Source organism: Poromitra crassiceps, assembly GCF_964638095.1.
Source record: "Poromitra crassiceps genome assembly, chromosome: 14".
Classification (NCBI taxonomy): domain Eukaryota; kingdom Metazoa; phylum Chordata; class Actinopteri; order Beryciformes; family Melamphaidae; genus Poromitra; species Poromitra crassiceps.
In genome coordinates this window covers 15,069,020-15,090,695 of record NC_139633.1, presented here as the reverse complement: position 1 = coordinate 15,090,695, position 21,676 = coordinate 15,069,020, and the positions used below count along the sequence as shown (strand labels likewise).

General features: G+C 44.0%; 1 protein-coding gene across 1 annotated transcript in view; it reads right to left on the bottom strand.

Moving 5' to 3' along the window:
- Positions 1-21,676, bottom strand: part of LOC310788810 (CUB and sushi domain-containing protein 1) — a gene marked incomplete at its 3' end in the record, with an annotated part of 351,287 nt that overhangs the window by 164,176 nt on the left and 165,435 nt on the right. Inside the window, 1 exon segment of the mRNA XM_083650384.1 lies at positions 84-187. Within this exon segment, the coding sequence (XP_083506510.1) occupies positions 84-187 (104 nt within the window).

The window sequence follows — 21,676 nt, the reverse complement described above, 5'->3', positions numbered from 1 at the left end:
ATCATCAGCATGTCATATATTGTTTGTAAATAATAATAATAATTATGAATGAAATGAAAGTTCAGTATTTAAATGCTGCTTACACGTAGAGAACCCGCCGCGTGTCTCCTATCTTTCCTCCGTCTCCCACTGTCAGCGTGTCATATCCTCTCTCCAGGTCAAACTCCTCAAATGCCAGCTTTATCACCTAGAAGACACAAAGGAACAGACAGCTTTATCACCTAGAAGACACAAAGGAACAGACAGGAGGCAGCTTTATCACCTAGAAAACACAAAGGAACAGACAGGAGGACACGGACAACAGACAGGAAGACAGAGAACCAGAGAGATGTGTTGTCACTTCCAGCAGGGACGGTCTCAACTCAAGCACAGCATATTATTTCTTTTGGATTTCCTTTGTCATCCGTTAAGGACGTGCAGGGGAGCCCGTGCTGGAATCAGTGTTCCGTTTCACTTAATGAAACCAGCGCAGGAAGGAGAAAACGACGCGCACAATCTAACTTGACTCAGCACCCTTGCTGTTTTCGGGCGACACCCTCCTCCCTGCTCACATTTACACAAATCACACCTGGGAGCGACACAGCGCCCCCCTGCTGTTGGAACACTGCACAACGGGGCTGGTAATGGCTGTCTTGCAGGCACGTTGGTGGCTGTTAGTGAGAGATGACAGCACAATCTCTGCGTGCCCGCAGCACTGCATCATCAATCTATTGAGCAGCACTGTGAAATGGCCTGAGTACGCCAGGATTCTGTGATTTGCTGTTTGCTGTCAATTATTCATTCGTCATAAATCACACGCCTAATAGCATGAAAGAGGACAGATCTGTTGGTCACAATCGGAGCGCCTCTGGTGAATTTAGCGCACGGAGATGAACCATGAGCTTGTGATATTGCAGATGAGAATCCGTCACATGGTGAATCACATGCTGGAGAAAAGCTAGACTGGGGCTGAGAAGGGTGTAAAAACCAATTGACCATGCTAGGATCAGCTGTGCATCCCTCCCTATGCCTTCAGGACCATGCTAGGATCAGCTGTGCATCCCCCCCTACGCCTTCAGGCAACAAGCAAGTGCTAAGCAAATGTACAAATAATAGAAAATGATGCAGGACAATCATCACAAGAGTGGCAAACGATCCGTGTGTAACTACATGAAAAGTGTATGACACAATAATTTAAAATATCATTTTAAAATTTTCTGACTTCAGCAATTTCTACTCAAGATGCGGTTCCATAAATATCAGACTGGTACTTGCAGAACATATGTGACTATCTTACAATATGCTATAATATTATATGCTATAAATATCTTAGCCTGTGGCAATGTTCAGTCACCCCAAAATGGGTGCAGTGTAAATAATGGAAAAATATGGAAGATGGAAAGAAAAGAAAAGAAAAGAACAACAAAACAGGGTATTACAGTAACTCCTAGCTAACAACTAATCACTGGGATCATTTGGAAAATAATTAATTTGCCTTTATTTATTTGATGGCTCTTGAGCCATCTATGATGTTTTCTTCTATGTCTGAAGGTTGACTGTTGTTCCCTTTTGGAAAATACATCATTGTTGAAGGTAAAAGCTCCAGGCTTTTCTTAACCTGCCTGGATTTTGGGGGATACAATATTTTATCCATGTGCGGGCGATACCAATCACATCAAAAGCCCAAGCATCAAGTCGGATACAGAAACCAATTCTTTGTTGTCAAATATCAATCTCTAACTATGAGTGTCATTATCATTTTAACAGGCGACGTGTCAAAACAAAGACGCAGCCGATCAGTTGCCACACTTTTTTTTTTTAACTTGTTTGTTTGTGCTGTAGCGATTCTAAAGTAGCTCTTGTTTGTCCTTGGTTGGAACAGCCATAAACAGTGCAGACCAGAGGTATTTTGCTACTGCTTTCCTATCGCTTCCTATGTAGCAAATGTAGCCGGCGGCTAGTTGCCCTCCAGCCTGATCTGCACGTCTCGCCCACTGAAATGGTCTCGACGTGACGTCACCTGAAACCAAGCGATATGCTTTATTACCAGTATATCATACGTCAGTCATCACACGTTATTATGTCTGATGCCATCACCCCTTTTTACCAACAGCTGCTTTTTTGGACTTTGAGCACAAAATAATTTGTCAACAAATACAGTGGCGCACATGAAATATCTTAAAATGACAAAATACAGTGGAGGGGGGCTTTAAGAGCAACATCAACCCCCATTCAATTAATATTCTTTATTTTTATAAAGTCAAATAAAAAAGACAAAGAAAGAAAATGAAAGATGGACGGACAGAAAGAAAGAAACCTATGAACAGCACACATAATCTCAGTCTTCAGTTTGTTATGATCACAGACTACCTCAATGACTTTTCTTTTGATTCCAATACAAATTCGAGTCTTGTTTCCCCGTATTCGCTTTATAGGAGAGAGCTGCTCTGGTGCAAATGTAGACTGCACAGGTCCAAGATCACACACAAAAAGGCTTCTGTTTTCTGGGTGGATGTTCTCTTTCAGCGGGATAAAGTGAAGCGTTATCATCACGCCGAGGTTGTTAGCAGGCAGCAGAGCAGATCAACAGGGCCGTTTAAACATCGTTAAGAGCACTCTGCAATACAAATGTACAGTGAAACACCTTCACAGTCCGTCCAGCCTGCAAACTGTGAGTTTTAGGCTTTCCTCCAGGGATGATTACAGCCTGGGAGGAGACTGATAATAGTCTTTCTGTTACGCCGGTCCTCATTTCTCTGGGGAGATTTCAGACCTCATCTCTCTGCTGGTCAGTGCAGCTCAATGGAGCCTCATAAACATTGCATGCCCTCTAATCCGCAGCTAGAGTGTATCGCTATTAGGCAGCCAGTCAGAGATGCTGGAGGAACTCTGTCCTGAGCTGCCCCCGGCCTCCCTCCACCATCTCCCAGAAGGAGAAGAAGAAAACATCTTAAAACTGAAATAGCACGGTGTTACTGCTGATCCCGACCTCGCTGTGCTGACCCAATGTCAGAGCAGTGCAAAGAACACACAGCCATAATTTGCCAGAATAGCAGCTGGATTCCCTCGTTGATCTGGGGCAGCAAGCAGGCAGCACTGCTGACTCACTGCTCAGCAGCAGCCGAGACGGACGGAAATCACAGAATCCTGGTACAGTGTTCCTATCTATATCTGTATCTATGTACAAATGTTACTCAATTAGTTTCAAGCATAAAGTACCAAAGGCACAAGGTCGCCCCCTCGCTCTCCTCTTCGACCGCCGTGTTCCCGGACCTCCCTCGCTGCTCAACGGCTCCCGCTTTTGAATCCTGCTCGACAGCCTCTGCTCTGTCTGTCACGATTTCGGTCACGTTGTGTGTCACGGAAGTGACATCAAACCTGACATCAATGTGTGTCATAGACATGACATCATCAGTGATGTCATAAATCCCATAACATGTGGCGCCCATGGTGCATCGTCCCCAGAGTCTCCACCCTAGAAACAGAGTGTGCATAGCGCGCATCCACTAGTCCTGCCCACACGAACCAAAGTCACGTGGGTAGAAATCTCGTTCTGTTATTGGCCATACAATTTGTCGGGGCAAAAGTAAACAAACCCTCCCACTAGTCATCTGTCTAGCAGGAATCTACAGTCAATGGTCTGGCGTTGCTGCTGTCATCTCATCGCCATCGGCATCATGGAGCATCATGGGCGGGTTATTTTGCTGTTGCTTTTGATCTGGCAGCAGGCATATCAACAGTCTTTGGCGAAACGAGAACATGAACGTCTGGTCAGAATGTGGGCATTCAATACTTTAATGATGTATGCATATCGTGGGAGACGCTCTGCTATCAGACGCGCTCATCAGAGAAGACAGCTGGCTGTAATGCAATCTTACCACGACTTGTTTGCATTGATCTTACAAAGGGGACCAGTGAGGTACGTTCACATTCACAAACATGCATAAATCACAACGTTGGCCAAAGCTAATAGCTGAAGGCCAAAGTGTTATCATAAAAGCATCTCCATGGGCTATCTCCATGAATGAATGAATGAATGAATACATAGGCGACTGTAGAGGCTACTCGTAAAAAAGGTTGCCACCCTTCTTTCATCAATAAATAAGCCTATAAAATATAATTATGAAATATTATAGGCCAGTGATTCCCAACCTGTGGGCCGCGGCCCCCTGGTGGGCCGCGAAGGTATTGCAAGTGGGCCGCCAAATCATTTCCAAAAAAGTATGATTTTTGAGAAAAAAATTTTTTTTTTTTTTTTTTCAATTTTTTTTTTGAAAGATTTTGAAAAATCATACTTGAAAAAGTATGATTTTTGTTTCTTTGATGTTATTGCTTTTGCTTGAATTGAAGTTTCATCTTTACATCATCTTTATATTGGGTTTGTGTTTATTTGTAACCCTATCAATTTAATGGGCTTTCTTCTGATATTTGGATTTTGTTTGGATCTGATATTGGATGTCAAATTGTTATGAGAATGCATTTTTCCATTGTTGAAGGATACCGTTATTTATTAATCATTTGTTAATTAGCCTGTTACAGACAGCCCCTTGCTTGTCATTTCTGACATCTGTGTGGTGCTGATGGACAGCTCCTTGAATGATTGGTGTGTGTGTGTGTGTGTGTGTGTGTGTGTGTGTGTGTGTGTGTGTGTGTGTGTGTGTGTGCGTGTGCGTGTGTGTGTATGTGTGTGTGTGTGTGGACAGCTCCTTGAAAACTGTAATACTGAAGGTGTTGCAACATGTTACAGGTGCTGTGTTAGTGACTGTGGAGCTTCCAACATGTTTCTCCTGTATTCAGTTCAGTCCTTTATGTTCAATTTTCAATAAAAAAGTGCTCTGAGAACGCATTATATGGCCTTTGTATTTATGGGGTCGGAGGTGGGCCGCGAACATTTTTGAGACATAAAAGTGGGCCCTGAGTTGGAAAAGGTTGGGAACCACTGTTATAGGCTATAACATAATAGCCTAATTACTGGATGTATACATTGGCAATAACACAAAAAATCACGTGCTTCCTCTGACTAGTCCGGGTGGGGTTCACACCAGAAATGGGCCGCTCCAGAGTTCGCTTGAGAGCGGACCGAGACCACCTCTCACAGGCGAACCAGAGCGTGGTTTTTAGTCCGCACCAGAGTTCGAGTAGGAGCGTTCGCACCGACCCTACGGACCGTACTAAAGGGGAAAGGTCCGATAGACCGGACTAAACAAGGCTGGTGTGAACCCGCCCTTAGTGTCTGTGAGATCGGGGTTCATATCCGGTCCCGTGTGGGCTGTTGCTTTTTTAAATTTTAATGTAGCATTATTTTTAAACAGGACATACTATGTATTAATGCTGCTGAATGCACACTGTGTACATAAAGCAGAATAGCTGAACATCCCCGCTGTGGTAAGCAAGATCCTGGTGAAATAACCGTTAACCGTTTGAGTTGTTTGGGGGATTGATTGGATGATTGAACTCTATCAGGAACAATGAACAATCAAGACATATTGGCAATTTGACACTTTATTATTCATTGGACACAGTCAGGAAACTCAGTATCAGGTGGAAGAACCATAGGCAGCGTCAACAGCCTGGCCCCTCCTCCTCATGCTGGTCACCAGCCTGGTCACATGTTGCTGTGGGATGGCATTCCATTCCTCAAGCAGGATTCGTCGCAGGTCAGCCAACGTGGGTGTGTTGGTCACTCTAGCTAGCAGCACGTACTGTACAGCACGCCCGAGCTGATCACACAAGTGTTCAATTGCGTTGCGGTCTGGCCTGTTGGCAGGCCCGTTCTATTCTCTCTACTCCCACATTCTGGACTGTGTTCAATGAATGAAGTGTCAAAATTGCCAATATGTTTTGTTAGTTCATTGTTACTGATAGAGAGTTTAATCATCCAATCCCCCAAACGACTCAAAACAATAGAGTCAATACCAACAGGAGGAGACACTGTTTGACATTGGCAGAACAATTTGACGTTGGCACTACTGGCATAATCAGCTGTGCTGCTCAGCCCACAAATGCAGGATCCTTACAAATGAGACCGTGTTGTGAAGGGAGATGAACAGGCTTACTGTAATAGAGACAGTCTGCATGTCTGGGAACGCCCATACAGGCTCTAGGAACGCCCACAATAGACGCTGGGTTAGCCTGGGGGCGGGGTCAGGGTGGGGTAAATTCCCCTGTTCTATCCATTCAGCAAAGTTAGAATTTAGCTGATAGCCCAGCCCAGGCAGACACGATCAGGGATTTATCCACCGCAGTAAACGCACATCTGAGCAGACGTCTTGTGTTCTGCTCTAAAACCCCCAAACCCGTAGTTTAGAGCCGCAGCACCATCTTTTGGTGAGTCAGCCCATGAGATATATGGGTGGTTTTACCCCACTCGCGCGCCGGCCGTTTAACATTTTGTGGGCGTTCCCAGACATGCGGACTGTCTATGACGAGATGTGGCCTCAACCTATACTGAGGATACAGTAACAGCAGATATATGATCATCCAAACCCAAGTTTGTTACCAAACATTTTGTGCCAACTTTATGTGGGTTACTGTACATCTATCTATCTTTTGTGCCAAGTTTATGTGGGTTGCATCTATCTATCTATCTATCTATCTATCTATCTATCTATCTATCTATCTATCTATCTATCTATCTATCATTTGCCATCATCCAGCTTCCTCAAGGCAGCCTATAGGCTGCCAGCCTATTACAGTAGCACAGATGATAAACAGCCATATTCTACTGATTTACATTGAGCTTATCGAAGGTTCAGTCAAGACTATATTTTGCATGCTTAGCCCTGTGCTGTAGTTTTACGTCTCATACCCTCCATTCACATCGGTCACGCATGCTGACTCATCATTTCCTTGTTGTCATTTCCCGGGACCGTCAGCTGGTCACATCTATCCAATAGCACAGCGACATCCGCCCGATTCTTAGCCTATCCTCTTGCTGCTGTCTTTTTAAATAGTAGAGCGCTCTGCTTTAGTCCATTGTGTCCGTCACCGCCCAGTCTTCACAGATCTATCGGCTTCAGATTCATCAGCTCCATCGCTCATCAGCCTCACCAGCCGATCAGTGTCAGCAGAGTCATCAGTCATCACCACCACCACCACCACCAGTGTCTGGACTCTAAGGGGGAATTCATCCTGCCGCTGCTCAGGCTGGTGCCCCCGCCGTTACAAAATCTCCCTTTACTGCAGGGGTTGGCAATTATTTTCCCTGGGGGGCCACATGAGAAAGCCAGATTGTTGCCAGGGGGCCAGAAAAATATTGTCACCTCTAATTTTATCACTATAAATTATAGAAAACATATTCAACACTTATTCTCCAGCATTTATTATATTGAAAATCACTCCAAACAGACAAATAACGGGGGCGAACGGAAATTTAATTCCAAGTGAAATGTTTTATGGCCACTCACAATTCAGTAGGTCACTAGTTGGCTTGGTTGGCTCCAGCCTTAAAACTCGTTATATAAGGCTTTTTCTAAATATCTGTGGAGAAAATGAATGGGGAACTCTCTTCCGGGGCAAGAGACGTCACGTCCAGCTCTATTTAGCTCATCTCATTTGATTAAAGTAAAATGGTGTGGTTTGTCTTAGACGTCCCGGGCCAGGCAGAACCATCATGAGGGCCGGGTCGGGCGTCCCAAAGACTTTCATGACAAGACTTAGTTTTCACTACATCCTCTACATTTACTTTACTTCATTCGCTTGTCTCTCCTGATTGAACTGATCGTTTATCCATAGTTGTGTAATGGTTCTTACATCGATTCCTGCATGCTTTTTTGATAAACAGTCAAACCAAGGTTTTACATGAAAATAACAATGGATATTAATGTGATACTTTATTGATCCCTGTAGAGACATTCTCTTTTCTCTTGCCCCACTCCACGGGAAGGTAAGAGGTCAGACTCAGCTCGGTGTTTTGCTCAAGGGCACTTCAGGAGGCCGGGTGTTTGCCAAAATGGGGTGTTAAACTCAGATGCTCTGGTCGAAGGAGGGCCTCCCTGCTTGCTGTAATATGCTATCCTACACTAGGTTCCCCCTACAAAATATGATTTGATTTGGTCCACGGTAAAATGTCATCACACTGCACAGTTCGAATGAATTACCTTCAGTCAGACAGCCAGATAAAGTAGCACAGAATAGGCTGAGGTGACCCCTGCCTAGAGTAGTACACTTGGGCATAGGTTTCATTTCAATCACCAATAAGCCCCTTATTACAATCACACCCCCAACCAACACAATCACAAACAAATAGGTTAGTTTTACCTCAATACACTTTCTAACAGAGCACCAAATGTCAACATCCTCGTTCTAGCTATGCCATTCAACTTCCCCAATGTAAATGTAGCAGTAATTACGAGACAAAATCCCTCATCCATGGCAGGGATGGGCAACTTTGATGATAGAGAGGGCCACAAAAAAAAATTCCTCGCTACCAGAGGGCCAGATTGTGACCGTGCACTTCCACCAGTAGCCTACTGTAACACCATCACTCCCAATTATAGCTACTAATTTGATGAAAAGGACTGGTAATCCAAGTTTATTATACCAACAGTTATATTTTTCATTTTCAAATTTAGTCATTCTTCCATTCAGATGACACCAGAAACTTTGCTCTAGCTTTAAAACAGCCCGCTACAGCAATTTGATGGGGTACATCACCCAAATATGTGATATTAATCAGATTAGTAATGTTGCATGTGCAATGTGCATCCTGGATATAGTTTGCTACAATAGTGTTAGCTCAAATGCTAATGTTAAACAGTATGTGGATGGACAATGCTAACACCATTAGCGCCTGGGATGTACAGTAAAATAAAAACACAGATTTGGGTGGTCTAACCTAACCTAACCAAAAACGTCAAACAAAAATGCAAATTGACCCAGGGGCCACACTGAGTGGGGTCGGGGGCCGCATGCGGCCCGCGGGCCACCAGTTGCCCACCCCTGATCTATGGTAATTACAATAAGACAGCTCTTGAGAATATGTAACATGCCTTGTTTTGAAATTATTTTCCAGAATATTTACAAATAGATTAACTTGGATCAGAATTAACATTTTTACATAAAACTATTCCCTAGTGGAGCTTTAATGCATTTCCAACTGTACCTGCCAGAGCCCAAAATAAAGGTATTAAAGAAACAGTTGCAGCCGTGCACTGAGGTGACCTGAAAGCAGAGTGTGCAGCAGTGTTGAATCATTGGTGAGCTGCCACAAAAATGAGGACAATGAGTTTGAGGAGCTTTTTGCCAATAGATTACTTTTAGCCAATCAGCCAAATAAACAAGTGTAGACGTACAACATTACCTTAAGAATACCCCATGATATATACCCCCCCCCCCTTTAAGTTTGGGAAAGTTACTTTCAAAATGTAATCAGATATAGGAAAGAGATTACCTGTAATCAATATTCCACCAAATTATTCCATCTGATTAACAGAATCCGATGAGGCGATGACTGTAGAGAGTGAGACATTTCTTTTACTTATTCTGCTCTTAATTTCTCAGGGGCATATCTCTTTGCGAGTCTAATCACAATTTCAGACGCACTTTTGCCGGTCAGTCAGCTCCTCCAGAGAGCGTTATAAATCATGTTTACACTGTATCCCGCAGCCAGTTTGACTATGGATACACACACACACAGCACACCTGGGCCACACAAGAGAAACAAGACGCATACCTGTTCACGGATTCTCATCCAGAAGCATTGAGATCAGCGGTGAAACCCGCACAAGCATTCATTCATTTTCATTACGCACTTTAGGGATGTTCATCAATTATCGAAAATCGATAATCGATCGTTAAGGATTGGAATCGATCCTGTGGCATTTGGATCGATTTTTTAATTATTAAAAAAAAAAAATTTTTTTTTTTTTTTTTTTTTTTTTTGGACTAGGTTTGGGTGGAATTCGTTCCTCCTCGCCCCACTCCATTGCACAGCCGACTAACGTGAGGTGGAGCTTCATAAAGTCTCTAGTTTTCTGGCTGGGCACGGGCCTTTGTGCCAACAAAACTGTTTTAAACATGAGAAATTCACACCGGCATGCGCCGGGGACAGCAGTGTTGGAGAGGAGACGCATTGAAATAAAGAGTTCATTGAGGAGAACACGTTGTCTTTCGTATTTTCTGCCATAGGCATTCATTTTGTTAAAAAAAAAAAAAAAAAAAAAAAAAAAAAAATTTAAAATATTGAAAATTTTCTAAGTATTAATAAAATCGATAATCGATAATTGATCGTTAATTCTCACCGATTATCGATTTTGGAAAATTTTCAAAATGAACATCCCTAACGCACTTATTCTCTTTCAGGCTCTCAGGTGGCTGGAGCGCATCCCAGCATGCATTAGGGCAGAAGGCAGGGAAACACCAGGGACAGGAGGCCAGTCCATCACAGGGTGAACAACACAGATAGATAGACAATCACTCACACCAGCAGTCACACCTATGGGCAATTTAGAGTCTCCGGGGCAGCTCACAGCACGCTCGTCTTCGGACCGTGGGAGGAGAAAACCGGAAAAGAAAAGCCATATGAACACACGGGGGGTTAGCAAGCAAACTCTGCACACAGTTTTTAAGAACCAATGTGCTCACCCCCAAAAAAAGATCTTGTTTCTATTCAATCCGGTGCTGGATATCACTCATGACAAGAGGCTCCAGTAAAGTACAATCTGACCCGCACTCAGGAAAAACCTTTCTTTTCATTTATACATGATGATGACCATAGTGCAGCAGCCAGACATCTGCCTTCCTCCATAGCTCCATAAAGTCTCTGCACATAAACAGGGTTTTTCCTGCATCCAGAATCTTTTGGCAGCCGCTGAAGCGTCCCGGTGATTATTGAGAACCAAAGCTCCCAAAATGGGGTGGGGGTGGGGGTGGGGGAAGGGGGGGTGTTAATAATCATATATATTTTTTCTGTAAAACATGATCTAGAACCATTTGAGCCAGTGTGTGCCTTGTTTTATTTTTGTTTTTTATGGAGTATACGTCCAGTGAAAGAAAGAAAGCAAGGCACAAAACAGAGGTTATTGCTTCTAAACGAGATGCAAACAAAGGTTACTGCTTCTAAACGGGATGCAAGCGACATAAAAATGTTCTCCGACTTTGGACCAAAATTAAATAGCCGACTCATCTGCCAAATGATGTTCTTACTGTAAAGGGGGAAGTCAGAGCTAACAGCTAAAGCTGTGTTCACACCGAGATATTTATTTTTCGCTCTGTCGCTTGATTCAGCCCTTTGGAATCGCTCTGTCGCTCTGTTTAAATCGCTCATCAACAGGCACACGAATTGACGGACATGTGGGGGCTATAACGTTACGCAATGTCATGCTGTTTGTCCACTACGAGCCCCCATCGTTGTTTACAAGATAAGCCTATCAGCGTGCTCCCCTTCGGGCTCCATACCGGTAGTACAGACTTCACTTCATGTCAGCTGTCAGCCTGTCAATGCGGTTTGTTGCCACACAATAAACCAGCGGTTTGTTCCAAGCCAGTGTGATCCTTGACTCGCTCTCACACGGCAGCCAATCAGCGTTGAACAGCAAGCGACTGATGCCAGCGTATTTTCGCTCGAGTTGGGATATTTCATCTCGGGTGAATATACGCTCAATCGCTCGTTTGCATTGACTTTGTATGTAAACTCGATGCCAGCAAAAAACTTTAACACGTTGAGTGCCAAGGACGAGATATCTCGGCTTACATAATCCAACCGTTGAGTGCCAAGGACGAGATATCTCGGCTTACATAAAAAAAAAAAATTTTGACGGTGGGACATCGATCAACCCCTTTTACGTCTCCTACACCAGATTTGGAGGTATTGAATGTGTATAATCTATTTTACCGACCCACTGAGTGTCGACATGTCTCTCCACAGTAGAAAGAGGCGACCCAAAACTGGACGGAAAAGCGCGAGGAAGCCGTTCTCATACTGTAAAATTGATGGCGAAAACGCTTTCACTTTCGCGCTGATGCACAGCGGTGGCAACGGTGGGGGGTTCCAAGAATAGATTGGATGCACACTTTGAAACACGCAGCATAAATATGACCAGAATCGCATCAAAGCTCTCAACCAAAACTCCACGAAACGAGCGAGTCCACCCAGACTTCCTCAAACAGCGGCCGCGCAAACAGGCAGCAGCCAGGCAGCAGCAACTTCGTTGTGACACGCCCGCTGGAGAGCCAGGGAGGCAGGAGGAGAACACACACGGAGGGAGGAGTTGGAAGCAGAGGGGGGTTTCCTGCTGTTATGGAGGAAATTACTGTTCAAAACTATTGTTTAGATGTCTGACTCTTACTGATGCCAAAAATGAATGGTTAAAGTGACTGTTCTATCGAATTTCACAAAAAGCCGTTTATCTCTGAATAATTTTTCTGACGCTGAAACCATGCTGTATTCAACTGCTAATGCTTACATAACTACTAACTCTACAAACTAACTCTTTTAGACAGAGAAAGCACACATTCTATTAGTTATTTTTAGATGATTGGTGTTCACGAAGTCTTAACAGAAAAGAATCCTCGGCTCTTGTAAAATGAGCCAGAATCCTCAAAAAAAAAACTGGCAGAACCTACCTACAGCATTGAAAAAAGGGCTGGCAGTCAATGTGTTAATAGGTCGGTGTGAACGCAGCTTAACTGGTAGGCAAGCTAGGACTGTTTGCTAAAAACCCACACAGTACGTGTGTGTGTGTGTGTGTGTGTGTGTGTGTGTGTGTGTGTGTGTGTGTGTGTGTGTGTGTGCGTGTGCGTGTGTGCGCGTGTGCGTACTGTACGTGCATGTGTTAATTATTACTTTTTTTCTTGGCTTTTACTATAGCGTTTGTTATGTTAGGCCTGTTTATTATGTCTCAAGTTGGTTACGCTCTGACAACTGAAGTTCCCTCTGGGACAAGGGACAAGTAAAGCTCCAGTCAATGTGTCTATTTAAAGAGACAGTGGCAGTCATGCTGGCCTGTTTCTTGTCCCCACCCTGCCACTTCCCAGATGGGCCATGTTCATGCGTTGCAGCCCTGCCCTGAGGTGACCTTAACACTAAGCAAATGGCTGCTGTCTGCTCAAATAACTCCCTTGATGAGGTGTTACGGCATGTTTGAGTGCTGTAATCTGTTGGCAGGGCAGTTTAGGAAAAATCCCACATCGCTCTGCCTCTAATTTGAAGCATACAATAAACTGATGTTTTGTATATAGTTATTATGTCCCTGCAAATTACCATTATGGGTAAATAAAGAAAATGTTTGCCTGAGATTTCTTAAAGGATGGCTTTACCGGTAATCAACCGACTTTGTATCAATAATCTCGGTTTTACCTTCTCTCTGTTTACCTCACAGAGAAAAAAATACTCCTGCTGCTGCCTGCAGAAACTCCGCCCCCACCAGCTGCAAGTCATTAAGGCTCGTTAAGGCTCTCCATGGGATTCTCTGTGGATGTGCGCATACTTAAAAAATAAAAATGAACAATAACAGCCGCCCTCGGAGCAGATGCTGCCTCTCCAGCAGAACTTCTGCAGCGTGCACTTTGTTTTGGTGACTCGTGAAACTAGCGTTTACTTGGATATACTTTTGGGGATTTTTTGCACAATTGCAATCACCAGCAGTTTGGAAAAATGGTAGATGAAAACAAGACGTGGTCATCGTAGCCAGCCTTCTTCTGTGATACAATCAGACTGTTTACAATGTACAATGTAGGCCTAACCCAAACGCACACACAGCAACAATGTCATAATTCACAGAGATTTTATAGGATTATAACAATTCTTATGATCTTATAAAATCTCTGGGATTTTATAAGTAAATGACAGTAAAAGCATCCCAGGATGCTTTTACTGAAGTATCCTGGCCAATCCACAAACGAGCCAAGACACAAATGCAACAAATTGTATCAATTAAGCCCCTGAATGGGAACAAAGCAAACAAGCTAAAGGTGTGAATACGCCCTAAGATAAGTTATTGTCCAATCCTTGTCCAGATAACTCTCTTTAAATCACTCCTAAGCTAGGACTCCTGGCCAAGGAATTTGAGGCTAAGATAGAGCTCTCTGAGAGGACTCTCAGAATGTTTATGGATATGGCCCCTGTTTAATATGAGAAGCAGCTAATGCACAGGGGTATAGTGTGCCCTTGAGATATTCATGTATCAACGCCACCAGCAGCCTCATTGCATAGAGAAGTTTTAGGTACACGAATGAGAGCCAAGGACAAAGTTAAAACAGCCAAATAACAGCGAGCTATAATAGCAAAATGCCTTGAAATGTGCTCATGTGCTAATTGCAAACTATTGGGGAGTATCTTTCCATGACAATGGGCACTGATGGCTGTTTACTCAGCATTTTGCACTGATGCCTTCTGATCCGCCTGTGTGCTCAATGGGCCTTGTTCTGTATGTAGAATCATTTGCAGTGTATTCGAACAACAGAGCATCTCATTGCTGCTGGACCAATGAAGACCTTCTACCACAGCTTCAGTAGATCTAGACTTATTAGCGTAGCTTTAGCTCGTGATACAAAAGCACTTGGCACAGCAGGAGCAGGAGCCTGGCCGTTCACACCAGACACGCCTTGCTTTGCTCCATGCCGACCACACGCCAAAACGGGCAGTGCAGGGTGCGAGCAGGCGAGGTGCGGCCGGTCTGAACGATCTGATCTGTTAAACAAGGGCGCTGAAAGGAAACTGGCTGCGTGCGCTTCCAGGCGCTTCGTGGTTATTTGCGGCCTCCATATTTGCGGCCTCCATACTCCTACTTGAGGCTCAAAGATATCATCTTTACCTCACTATAGTCTGTTTGCACTCGTGACGCCATTTTATGATAATGCACTGAACCTTGGGCATTATGCCTTCAATAAAACAGTATGAGCATTAGCGTAGAAGGCTAACTCGGAGAGCGCAGACCTCTCCGCCAAACGCAAAGGCGTGTTCGTGAGTCGCATACGGAGCCGCTCCGACATTCAGTGGGTTCTTCCTTGGCCCGGCCATGCTGCCCCATCCCACCAAGTTTCATGAACATCAGCCCAGTAATGCTTCTGTAATCCTGCTAACAAACAAACAGCACCCAGAACAGAACCTCCTCGGCGGAGGTAATGAGACAGAGTGGTGCGGCCAGCAGCAGATGAGCTGTGTGAGGATCAGCTCAGCCGTTACGCCTTTTTATTGGTCTTTATCGGCCTCGATAGAACATCAAATAAAATCTAATAGAATCTGAGAGAATTTCAGAGAATGTGTCCTGCCACATTAAAGTGATGACAGAGATCAGTGCTAGAGAATGACCCAACATCTAAAATCATCTCTTTCTCTCTCTCTCTCTCTCTCTCTCTCACACACACACACACACACACACACACACACACACACACACACACACACACACACACACACACACACACACACACACAGGCACGCACTCATATATATTCACCAGGCAAAAGACATCAATGATTAGGGGCCTAATGGGCATGTGTGACGATGCGTTGCGGGGTGTGTGTGAGCAGTCAGGCATGCTTCAGACTTAAACAAAAGAATTATCTGCTTGATACTGATGGATGAAATGACTGACAGACGCACGCACACGCACGCACGCACGCACACACACACACACACACACACACAATGTTAACTGGCCTGATTGCCAGTGCACATTCCTATTCCACTCTGCAGCTGTGGACCAGAGGACCCCCCCCCCCCCCCCCTCCTGTCTGAAAGTTTGTTTCACTCGACAAGATATTTTCTTCACAACCTCTGACAGCGAGCAATTAAGATGGCAGGTAGAAAACACAGTCAACATTCATACAACTGCACAAAAGCAAGCACACACGCATGTGTTTGTGCACGTAAACACACGCACACACACACGTGCACGTAAACACACACACATGTCCACGTAAACACACGCACACACGTGCACGTAAACACACACATAAACACACACACACACGCATGTGCACGTAAACACACACACACGCATGTGCACGTAAACACACACACACGCATGTGCACGTAAACACACACACACACACACACACGTATGTGCACGTAAACACAGACACACACCGACAGCATTTTTCAGACGGGCTGTCAAGCCATTACAAGCTGTATCGATTGTACTGTACAGCTTTTCCTCAACAGAACATAATGACAACAGATACACAATACTGCTTGCTGGCTAGTTAAACTCATGCACGTAAAAACACACACACACACACACACACACACACACACACACACACACACACACACAAAGAGGGCGGGAAAAGACAGGCACACGCCTATAAAAGCATTCTTCTCTGTCGCTATTTTATAAAACATGTTATTGATGAAAGCGGTCGTGTGGAACAATAGGCAGTCAGAGGCACAGCGAGGGAGTGAGCGAGGAAAAGAGAGAAGAGGAGGGAAGCAGAGAGAGAGAGATTGAGCGAGAGACAGAGAGATGCAGACAAGCAGAGGAATGGAGAGAGAGAAACTAGGGATGGAGCCGATCCGATCCAATATCGGTATCGGGTGCCGATATTGGCACTAATTAACGGATCGGATCTGGAGATTATTATTATTTATTTTTTTGCAATTCCAGCGCGGGCCGCACAGGGGGCGCTGGCCGTAATTTGCCCATGTATAATAGTATCCTTCTTTGCCTTGTATATTTTCTTTATTTTGTCTGCTTTTTGCAAGGTGTATTTAAAAAAAAATCTTTAATTGGCCAAATCTTTGCCTATACTGTATATTCAAGAAAAATATCGGTATCGGCAGATATCCAAATTCAGGTATCGGAATCGGATCGGAAGTGAAAAAAGTGGATCGGTGCATCCCTAAGAGAAACGTAGGGAAAGCTAGGAGGGTCGAGAGAACCATGACTGTTATTCACATCCTCTCTAAATATCTTGTTCTCAAGGACGCTGGAACTCCTTTTAAGTAGGGCGGTGCTGCAAGGAAGGGACCCCAAAAATAATCTTTTTTTTAGACGTTTGGATGTTTTTTTAGCCATATTTAGAGGAATATCTAATTTTAAATTAACATTAGGATTATACTGTTGTGATGTCATTATTCAGTATTTTCTCCTTTTCTCACTCACTTTCTAGTCACCACCTGTTTTACACTACAACAGACAGCAACACAGGCAGAAACACTGAACTTCTTCTCCTTATTATATTTCATTATCTTATTATTATTTAAAGGTCCCAATTCGTGCAGCTGTAACCTCTTAAAAACGTGTGTCTCTGGTCCATAAAACATGATTCTGGATTAATCTGTCGAAAATATAGCAAACCCGTTTGTTGTGACGGAGTTCTCACTCCCTCTTCTGGTCGCTTCCCAAGAACGGCCTGTTTCTATAATATATTCAGAACTAACAGTTCCCATTGGCCGCTGAGGGAGAGCCCGCCCCAGGCTCCCAGCGGCCAATCAGATTAGCGTCTGTGGACCAGCACGCTAGGTTGCGAGTTATCGTTAACTAAACGGTACTACGCTAAAGAGGACATCTCAAAATGCCTACACTTACCGAATGCACCTCTGCAGTTGCTGGATCACGTACAGTTGGCGTCGCTCCAGCTAGAAGTGTTAATTTTGTGGCTATAGACTAAATGGTGCAGGTAGCTTGTGTGAGAGAGACCCGCGCAGTATGCAGGAGGAAGCTAGTGACGTCCCGATTCCCCCAGATTCCCCTCTGGGCAAACGAAGCGTTTGGGGGTGTGGCTTGGAGGAGACTGCAGAGGGACGCTGGATAGGGACAAATCCAACTGTGGCAGTTCTGAGCGTGTGACCACTCATTACAGGGAGGGCTGACAGCAGTATATATGCATTTACAAGTAAAAACAGCTTTTGCACGGAATGGGACCTTTAAACAAACGTCAAAAATAACATCTCCACCCTCTTTGCTAAATATCGCATTATAAAATATATAAAACACATTTGAATAACTTTTTTTCTTTTTTTTATTAATGCCATTGCAATGCCAATACAGAACAGCAGAGGGTGCTGCAGCACCCTAAGCACCCCCACTTCCCGCCGTGTGTAAACACACACACGGACTGGAGTCAGTTGTGGGCGATGAGGGTAAGTGAAACAAGCTGAGGTCCTTTCAGGCGGTTGTTAACACACTGTGCTGGAGATGAATGCTGGTAAAACAAAGAAGAACCACTGTACTTAGCAGCTTTTGACATCACTGAGACTGTAGCCAATTTCAAATGATGTGGGTACATTTCCCAGACAATAGATAAAGCTTCTGTCACGCTGCAGAACAGATTTGTGTTAATAATATTCAACGTGTTTACCTTCTAAGGAAACTGGACAGTTTGGGGATATTAGGATATCATTCAAACTGTCTACCTGATTGAGAATGTAATACCTTACCATGTTGACACTGGAAAACACGATTCAACTGGCCAGAGCAATTTTCATTTTTACTGTATAGTACGATTTAATATCCAATGTGTCATAAAGTGTATATATTTACTTGAGGATGATTTCCCCCACACTGTGAGGTTATTTGAGCTCTAATCTAATCTACTGTCTTCTCAGAATCAGAATCAGAACCACTTTTATTGCCACAGTATGCAAGTTACATACGAGGAATTTGTCTTAGTGTCTGTATGCACCATAGCGGTCACATCAATATACAGAGATAAGAAGTAGGAAGATAACTAAAAACAATCACAAAGTTGCAAGTGCAATCAAATCGAGTAAAAATATACAATATGTACATGAGTGGTGAAGTGTTCTGTGGATGATAAATATGAATTTACGTTGGATTTACATGATTTACAGACTGAGTTAAATAGATGTTAAATAGGCAGTGGATTTACATGAATTTACAGTCGGAGTTAAATAAGAGTTTACATTGAATGTACAATGTAAACTCTGTTGGTGAGGTCCTTGGTGAGGTCCTTGGCGGAAGGGGTTTCCGGGCCTTGTTGGTGAGGCTGATGGCGGTTGGGAAGAAGCTGGTCTTGTGGTCTCCTGTCTTGTGGTTTTGTCTGGTCCATCTAACTGCCTGTCTCTGTCCTCCTCTCTCTCCCTCTCTGTGCTGTATGTAGATAGTCTCTCTCCCTCTCTGTACCGTATGTAGATGGTGACATTCAGCAAATGCCAGCAGCTGTAGTGAGCTGATAATCTGTCACATTATAGCACATTCTTAAAGTGCTCTCAAACCTCAAGCGCACACACACACACACACACACACACACACACACACACACACACACACACACACACACACACACACACACACACACACACACATGCACGAAGAGCAGATAAAACACATTCCATCCGTCATAAGCTCAGGTTGTATGTATCTGCTGTATTCTGTATCATAGTCTATTCAAATGTCATTTCTCTAACAATATAATGCCATGGATATGAGTAGGACCCTGACACCGAGCCAAACTGACATGATAATAATAATACATGGCAAATTTGTAAACTGTCAAACCATGCAGCGGCGTCCATCAACCAGCTTTCCACACTTTTTTTGGAGATGTGAGGTTTCCGCAGAACAGCGGTGATAAAAAATAAAATAAAAAGGGGTTATGATATGAATGACCGTTGCTATGTAGATCCAGCAGCCATTCAGGTTCACTTACATTGAACTGAACGCTTTGTCGTGGCTCGTCAAACGCAATCGGCCATCTCATATTGCAATTTCTCTGCATCAAGGCCAGAGAGAGGTAAGAAAGAGAAGCCAATCTATCTCTCTTTCTCTCTCTCTCTCGATGTCTCTCTCCCTCCATCTCTTCAATTCATTTTTCATTTTCTCCCATCAATGATCTCTCTCCACTCCTCCCCCTTTCCTCCCACTCTCTCTCTCTGAGGCGACTAGACTATTTCCCCCTCTCTTTAATAAAAACTTCAATGTCACATGTCAAGTAGCTGCTTGGACATTCAGCCTTCCTTTCCTCTCATCTCCCTCTGCTCTCACTTTCAGATCTGAAGTAGATGACTGAATATTCAGTTTCCATTTTTTCCACCTCATTTCTACCATCTGTCCCTCTCCCTCTCCCTCTCTCTCTCTCTCTCTTTCTATGGTTTTCAATGAGTTCGATGTCACCTTGTCCTCTTCGTTCTCCGTCCGCGCTCTGCTCTCACATTCTTCAAAGTGAACATTTTCAACATAATCAAGGTAGCGAGGAGAGAAGATGATGCAGAAGAAAGGAAATCAGGAGAGAAGCATGGAGGAAAAGAGATGGGGATAGAAGAAGAGGAGAGTGCAGAGAACATGAGAGGTGGTGAGAGGAGAAGAGGGGTGAGGTGAGGAAAGGAGCAGAGAGGATAGGGCAGAAGGAGAGGAGAAAGGACGAGAAGAAGAGTGAGGAGAGGTGAAAGCGTATGGAGACTGGAGAGGTTGTATCGCAGGTCTATCAATTATAAACTGTATGGAGACTGTGTGGACAGGAAAACGTATAAAGCACACATGGGGAAAATGCGGCCCCCGGATCCGGCCCTGTGGACAGGTTGAAACCGTATGGAGACTCTGTGTGGACAGGTTGAGTAAAATAAAGTTTACTCAACTCAACTCAACCGTATGGAGACTGTGGACAGGTTGTATTACAGGGTCTATAAATTATTCATGTCTATACAGCAATGACTTAACAACAAAGTTGCCTTGACAAAACTGGGGAGGTTTGCCGACCGGGTCTGAGAGCAGAATTCAGAGAGGAAAGCAGCAGAACAGAAACCTTGAAGCGTTGACGTGAAAACTGGACTACATTGGAGAACCACCAGGGGCATCCGAGTGTACTGCAGTGACAACGTTTCCGATCTGCCTCACAACCCTGGTCCCATGTCATTACTGTGTCTCTTCTGCCTTTCCTGTCACCCCCCCCCACACACACGCACGCACGCACGCACGCACACACACACACACACACACACACACACACACACACACACACACACACACACACACACACACACACACACACACACACACACACACACACACACACACACACACACCACATACACTGTATTCGACCCAATGAAGCAGAAGCTAGATAGAAATAGTCTTCACACAAAATACTTTCTAATTGTCCGTCTTTAGCCAGGGGCGAGGGCAAAAATGCCCCCAAGAAATCTTAGAATGCCCCTAAAAACCATAAGCCAGGGCCAAAATTGACCCCAATATTTTGCTAATTTTATTTCCGTTCACTTCATTTAAGTTCCATCTGTAACACACTCAGCAACTGCAAGCTGGTTGCCAGAAGACAACGATGAAGAACACACACAAACAACGCTGTTATTACAATTTTTAAGTGCCCCCAAAATGTTATAAATGCCCCCAGTTTTTAGACAGTGGGGGCAAAAGTTGCCCCCAAAATATGTTTTAAATTTCCTACACTGTATGGACACCATGTTGCTTCTGCTTCTCTGGAAGTGTTGGAGTCAGATAGATAGAGTTTGGTTTGCAGGCTGCTGTCCATTCTCTTGTACTGAGAAAGTGGTGACTCTAATCCAGACACTTCATAACATTACAGTGTTGACATTTTAAAAATTAGAAGACTGGTTTGGATTTTCTTTTAAGGCCAATAATGACACCAACATTTTGAGACTTAAGTAGATTTTACATATTTTCACAGTTTTGTATTCTTGTCAGGGTGGAAGAGTTTCTGAAACAGCATTTAGGTCGGGTTCACACCAGAAAGTCCGGGTCTTTGGTTCGGGCCAGAGAAGAGGATGATACATACATTGTTTCGTTTTTCAGCTGGTTCGGTTTGCATTCACAAGGCC